At 45.0% G+C, this 6,430-nt stretch overlaps 1 protein-coding gene across 1 annotated transcript; it reads right to left on the bottom strand.

The window, feature by feature from the left end:
* Positions 1–4: 4 nt before the first annotated feature.
* LOC100946289 (E3 ubiquitin-protein ligase TRIM21-like) lies at positions 5–6,143 on the bottom strand (the record flags this gene model as incomplete). The annotated part of the gene is made up of 6 exons (XM_003803820.3): positions 5,683–6,143; positions 5,294–5,389; positions 3,296–3,526; positions 1,379–1,401; positions 441–541; positions 5–112 (listed from the first exon to the last, which is right to left on the bottom strand). Coding segments are annotated over exons 1-6 (961 nt in total), but the record flags the coding sequence as incomplete, so codon positions are not given.
* Between the last annotated feature and the right edge of the window lie 287 nt (positions 6,144–6,430).

The following is a 6,430-nucleotide window of genomic DNA, read 5'->3' as shown; positions in this document are numbered from 1 at the left end:
CTCTCTTCATTCTGAGACACCTCCTGCTGAGTGTTTCCCAGCCTCACTTGTTTCCGGTTCTTTGAAAGGATGAGCCACGAGTTGGCTGTGTTTGGATCCAGAGTGATGTGCACTGTAGAGAGGGAACCACAGTCAGGACTCATGTGGGGGAAATCGGTAACTCCATGCTCATGGTGAGAGATCTGTGCAAATATCAGGGGGAGGGTGAGGGGGTGACCCTGAACCTCACCATGTGAGAAAGAGACCCTCAATCAGGTCAGCCTTTGTCTGGACCTTTGAGGGAACCATCTTCCCTACCTCTGGCTCTGCCCTACTTACTCCAGCTTGCTACTTCTTCTCCAAATTGCTGTACATACTCATTCTCCCGAACCCTGGGACCCAACCTGCACCCTCAGTATCCCCAACATCACCAGCCCCACAGCTCCAAGAGCTGGCCTCACCTGCACTTGTCCTCAGCATCTTCTTCACTCCTGGCACATGACACATACTCCTCAGCTTTGGGGAGACAATATCCAGCTCCTTCAGGTTCCAGGACTCACTCCTAAAGGAAAGAGAGTTTGAGATCCCTTCCTTCTACTCCTGCCTCCTACCTCAAATGCTAACACTAGAATCTCTGATAATTTAAATTCAACTCAACTTCACAAGTACCTCTTGTGTTCAGGTCTCTGGGGCTCAGGGGGAGAGGCAAAAAGTGTAGGATTTAGTTCCTATACAGTAGCTCTTGGTTACAAGAGGCTCTGCAGCATGAGAACTCTTGTGTGTCTTCTGTAAGCCTGAGGTCATTGTGCAAGTACATTCTGTTTCGTTTCACAGGCAAGGCATCTGACCCAGGTGAATTACTTCTGCAAGGAAACTCAAGGAGTCTTGCCCGTGCTGTGAGTCTTATGGTGGCTTTTTATAAGAGGTTTGTAACTGGTTAAGTTCCAGCTAAAGAAGAACTCCCAGCAATCTGTAGACCTAGAACTTCCCAGAATTTCCTGTCTGACAGGGCTTTACTGTGTAAGATGTTAAGGCCCAATGACGTTGGGCAGTTTCATCAACTGAGAAGTCCATGTAGTAGCTTTCTGAGACCAGAAACTATTTTACACTGTGTAGAGCTGTGATTTTCAACTGGTGTGTCGTGGGAGGATCTTAGGTGTGCTAAGAAAAAAAAAATTTTATCAACATAATTTAAATATGCCAGGGAAGTTTAACAATAGCTTCAAGTGTGTTATGAGATAAAAAGATTGAAAAACACTGACAAAGAGGGTCAGATCATTGAGAAAAGGGAGTGGGATGGGGAAAACTTCAGGGTATGTATTTATAACTCAGTAACCTTTTTTATAGGTCTTTGCTTCTTGTCAGCCCCTCTTCTAACAAAAATAATTTTTTCCCTTACCTTTCCAGGACAATTTTCACCTCCTGAGGAGAAAAGAGACAGAGAATAAGTTCTAGAGATTGTGGTTCACCACTGAGACTTCCACCCTGTGGGTGATGTGACATTTCCCATGTTCCCTGGAACACTACCCTTCCCTTACCTCTGGGTCAGGGCCCAAAAGATGATTCTGACCAGTTTGCAGCAGAAAGGAGGTGAGGATATTTGGGAAATCACCAGAGACCCAGTGTAGGTGTGATCTATAGCTAGGGAAGGATTATCAGTTTCTAGACTCTTACCCAGAAAGCCCAGATTCTTAGGGGTAGGGGAAGGTAAGGATGGGGGTGCAATACACAAAGAACCCTGCCTGGCCAAAGTGCAGAGATGGTCACAGGCAGAGAATGGCCAAGTAGGATGATAAGAAGAACCTACTCTATACCTCACTTGAAGGCTTGAGTTGTTTGGGGGAACAAGGGTTGGTTAGAGCACTGTTCTGAGCTATATTTAATGCCATTTTGTCCTGTATAAGAAATCAAATCACCTGAGAATATTCTGTTGCAGGGTTTCAGGGCTCTTACATGGGAGCTGGCAGGCTCCAAGGCTCAGTTGGAAGTGCTTGAGAAAGCCGGGTTCAATGTTGGCCAGAAGAAAGCCCAATACAATCAGCTTTTTATGCACAAACCAGATAGAAATGGCTTCATGCCTACATCTGGCAGAGACAGTGAAAAGGTATGGCAAGAAGAACTGTAGGATATTACAGAAGGGACTTCTGAGACCACTTAGTTCCTAGATTCTCAAAGTGAGGCAAATTTGTCACTGGCGGATGTGAGGTCATTTGAAGCACAACAATATTGATGATTTTTTATGTATTTACTTTAATCTTAAGTCTATATCTTATTGTTTAAGTGAACTTGCTCAAGTTATTTAGTTTTAGTCTCTAAGTTTCAGTATCTCTGCCTCTTGGTCTTGTCATCTATGAAACACAGAGAGGATAGTAGTATTCACCTGAATACCTGTCAGGCAATATGGGCTATTTACAAATTTATAGTTACTATTAACATTATTGTTATGAAATAAATTAGAAAAATATCAGTAACACATAAACACATGAACTCTTAGATGCTTCTGCTTTAGAAAAATTTTCTTTTAAGCTAAATTGATTCAGGGATAAGAGTGAGACAATTTAAAGAAAAACATGTTAAAATCATATTGTTCACAGAAGAAGCAGAAAGCATAAAGATACTTTTTGGACTAAAGTTTGGACAACCCTTGTCATTTCATCCATTCCATCTCTCTTGTTTCACTGACGGAGACATTAGGTCTAGGAAAGGAAAATGACTTAACCCTGAGTATGGAGGGAATCGGTGGCAGGGTATGGGCTTGGCTACTATCTCTTAATTTTCAGTTCAGTATTTTTAGATATATTACATTTATTTAAAAATCTTTCTTTTCTTTTTTCTTTTTTTTCTGTAATTTTTGGCCCAGGCCGGGTTTCAACCCACCACCTCCGGTATATGAGGCCGGCCCTTACTCCTTTGAGCCACAGGCACTGCCCTATTTAAAAATCTTTTCATGACCAGACACTCTCCTAAGAGGTGATTTTGTCACTCCATCTTCATGAAAATCCTTTGAAATATCAATTTAACAGATGAGAAGGTGGGTGCTCAGAAAGACTGCGAAACGTTCTTGAAGGCTCACACCTGGTATGCATTCCAGAAAGTACTTCCCAGGGCTGGCCATTTCTGTTAATTGCTGAATGGACTATTCCCTCCTAAATCGGAACCCTTCTATGCCTTGAATACAAACCATTCACAGGCCTGAATTCCAGTATATTTAAGACTGTCTATTCCCGGGACGAGGTTCTAAGGGTAGTTCCAACTAGCTCTGGCTTTTTTTCAGTTACTCCTTGCATCTCAGAAGGGGCCTCCATCCTCCTCTCACCTGCAGCAGCTCCAGTGGTGAGCTGTGGCTCCTGTGCTCCACCTCTGAGATCAGCTTCTGCAGGTCCTGGCTCTGCTGGGTCAGTTCAGCCTGTGTGTTTCCCAGGAGTCTCAGCTGTTCTCTCTCATTCTGCTCCAGCTCCTGTAGCTGCCTCTGTTCCTCTTCAACCAGGAAGTTTTTCTGCTTCTCAAACTCTGCGTGAATTGTAGATTTCTGTTTCTCAACTTTCCTCTTTGGTGTCAAGGGAAAGAGAGAGGTAGTTTTTATTAAAATCTCCCAGGCTGATACATGGTCACATAAGAGAAAAACTCAACTCAATTCAAAGTGGGGGGTGGAGGAATGAAGAGGCATGCAGAGAAGGGGGGATGGGTAAGGGTGTGCTCCCACTTAATGGACACAATGTTAGGGTGTATGGAGGTGGGTCACAATTACAGGAGGGAGTTTGCCTAACAAATGCAAACACTGTAACCTAATTCTTTCTACCCACAATTAACTTGAAACAATAAAAAAGAAACAAACAGACAAACAAAAAACCCTCCCAGGCTTTGGGGATAGAGGAATCAGTATATCTATTTCCAGCCCATGGAGATGTGCCATTTTGTCCACCTGTCTGGGAATAAACACACAGAGACACACACAGTCGCACATGTGTACATGGGTGTGCACAATTTTGCTGAGGAGGTAGGTGGGTGAGGCTTTTGGGGCTGAGAGGGAAATGGGATTTGTAGGGAGTACATTGTGGCTAGCTTACAACCATAGGTGTATGAACCTAGGGCAGGGGTCCTCAAACTTTTTTTTTTTTTTTTTTGTAATCATTGTTAATGAGCTTAAATGATTTTATGAGCTTAAAAATGCATAATTCAAACTTTTTAAACATGGGTCCAGTTCACTGTCCCTCAGACCATTGGAAGGCTGGACTGCTGGCCCCGGCAGGAGTCGGCTGCTAAGCAAGACAGGCAGCGGTGGCAAAAACACCCAGTGGGCTGGATGAATGTCCTAGGTGGTCTGCTTGTGGCCCGTGGGCTGTAGTTTAAGGCCGCCTGACCTAGGGCATCAGAGACTTTTTTCAACCTCTCTTCTAAAACCCAGTTACCACGTAGATGTGTCCCACTGTCCTTATGTCTCAGTGAGTTACTGAGAGAATAGCACCTGTTCCTATTCTCAGCAACCTCACAAACACAGGGATGGTGATGGTATTGTGAACCTAAGTCCTGGGAAAGGTAGGCTTTGAGACCTTCTTTGCTCACTCTTTCTTGCTAGGAAACTGGAAGGCCACCCAATGACACAGGATGTCACTACAGCCTGACTTACCTTTCCTCAATCCCACATCTTCCTGTTCTGGGATCCATGTCCATGAGCTCCTTTCACTCCTCTCTAATTCCTGCCCCATCTCTACTAATGGAGGGTGAATTTTGGTTTTTTCAGTTTTTTTTTTTTTTTCAGTTTTTGTTCGGGGCCAGGTTTGAACCTGCTACCTCTGGCATATGGGGCCGGTGCCCTATTCCTTTGAGCCAGAGGTACCGCCTGGTTCTCCATTATATTTTTTGAACTGGCAATCTGGACATGGTCAAACAACCAACTAGTCGAAGGAGGTTTTCTATACTTCAGCCCTTGATGGTTCCCAGAAGCCTATTCCTTATAGCCACTGTTTCCTGAAAGACCAGTAGTTAGGCTTCTCTTCTCGGGTACTTCTGTCCCAGATACTGAGATACTGCTGCTATCAGCCCCCAAGACTGGGCTTAGAGGAGCCGGGAGCTTTAGGGTATAGCTCAACCCTCTCAGAACCTTCTTCTATGATTCTTGATCTTTGTGCCTTTATGGCGAGCTTGCCATTGAGCCTCCATTTTTTCATTCTCCCTATCTACAGACTTAGAGGGCAGGTGGTTCTTGGAAAGTGAGATATACCAACTCTATCACTCCTCAGACAGTGACAGCTATGGTTAAAGCTATGAGTCCAGGGCCCTGGACCCTGCCCAGCCTTCAGGACAGGACACTTGCCTTCCAGTCTGCTCTCTTCATCGCAACATCCCTTTCCAACTTCTCAGCTATCTCTTGTTTTTTTCTCAGTTTTTCCAAGGCCACCTGGAGCTTGTCCTGCAGAGAAAGATAACAGATCAGTCTCCAATCAGACCAAGTAGTAGGTAGTGTAGGGCGATCCTTGCAGCATTTTCCCATAGCACATCTCCTGCTTTTAGAGAATGGGAAGGTTGTTTATAGCTTGCAATTTTCCCCTTACATTAGACGTGGATAGAAGGAGTGATGCTCCCCCTTTCCCTAACCCTTCTACTCCAGAGGTCACTCTTTCCCATCCCTCCCTCTGGGGAACAAAACACTCATCAGAGTCCACCTTCCTTCTTCCTGTCAGTGTCTCTGTGCTAAGGCCTCACCTGGTACTCCTGAGCAGCCTCATCAATGGGAACCATGGCGTGTTTACGGTGTTTAGGAGACTGGGCACACACCCAGCAAAGCAACTTCCCATCTTCCTCACAGAACAGGTGAAGTTTTTCTCTATGCACTGCACAACGTGCCCCTGGGGTGTCCTCCTTGGTATCCTGGCTCATTTTTCTAAAGTTTTCCAGCATGTTGGCTACCTTAAGATTGGGCCGGAGGTTCCTGAGCAGAAATTGGCACTGGCACTCAGGACAAACACTGCCCCCACCTTCTCCAACTTGAGAGATGCATTCGTGGCAGAAATTGTGGCCACATTCGATGCTCACAGGATCCACAAAGGGGTCCAGGCAGATAGGGCATGTGACATCCTCCCACGTCATTTCTAGGGGCATTGCCATGGCCTTAAGGGTGACGTTCTAGTTAAGCACTGCTGAGAAGACCTTAAGGGGTCCTTAAGGGGACCTGGTGAGGAGAGAAGAAAGGGAGAAAAGAAGACAAGAGGAAGTCTGCATGAGAAGAACAATACAAAGAAAAACAAAGGGAGAGTGTACTGCAGGATGAAAACAAGAAAACATAAGAGCATCAACCTGAATAACAAGAACTTCTCCTGCATAGTCTGGTCCATTGATTCAGTCAGAAGGAGAAACTGAGTGCCCCAGAGAGGGAGGGAGAATTGGTAGGAACCTCAGAGATTAAGCTGTTGACAACTCTACTTTCATCACGTCCTCCCTGCTCAAATCCTCA

This window comes from Otolemur garnettii, unplaced genomic scaffold (genome assembly GCF_000181295.1).
Source record: "Otolemur garnettii isolate 467f Iridium unplaced genomic scaffold, OtoGar3 scaffold01121, whole genome shotgun sequence".
In the NCBI taxonomy this organism is placed as follows: domain Eukaryota; kingdom Metazoa; phylum Chordata; class Mammalia; order Primates; family Galagidae; genus Otolemur; species Otolemur garnettii.
The sequence above is the reverse complement of the archived record's forward strand: the minus strand, read 5'-3'. Positions and strand labels throughout refer to the sequence as shown.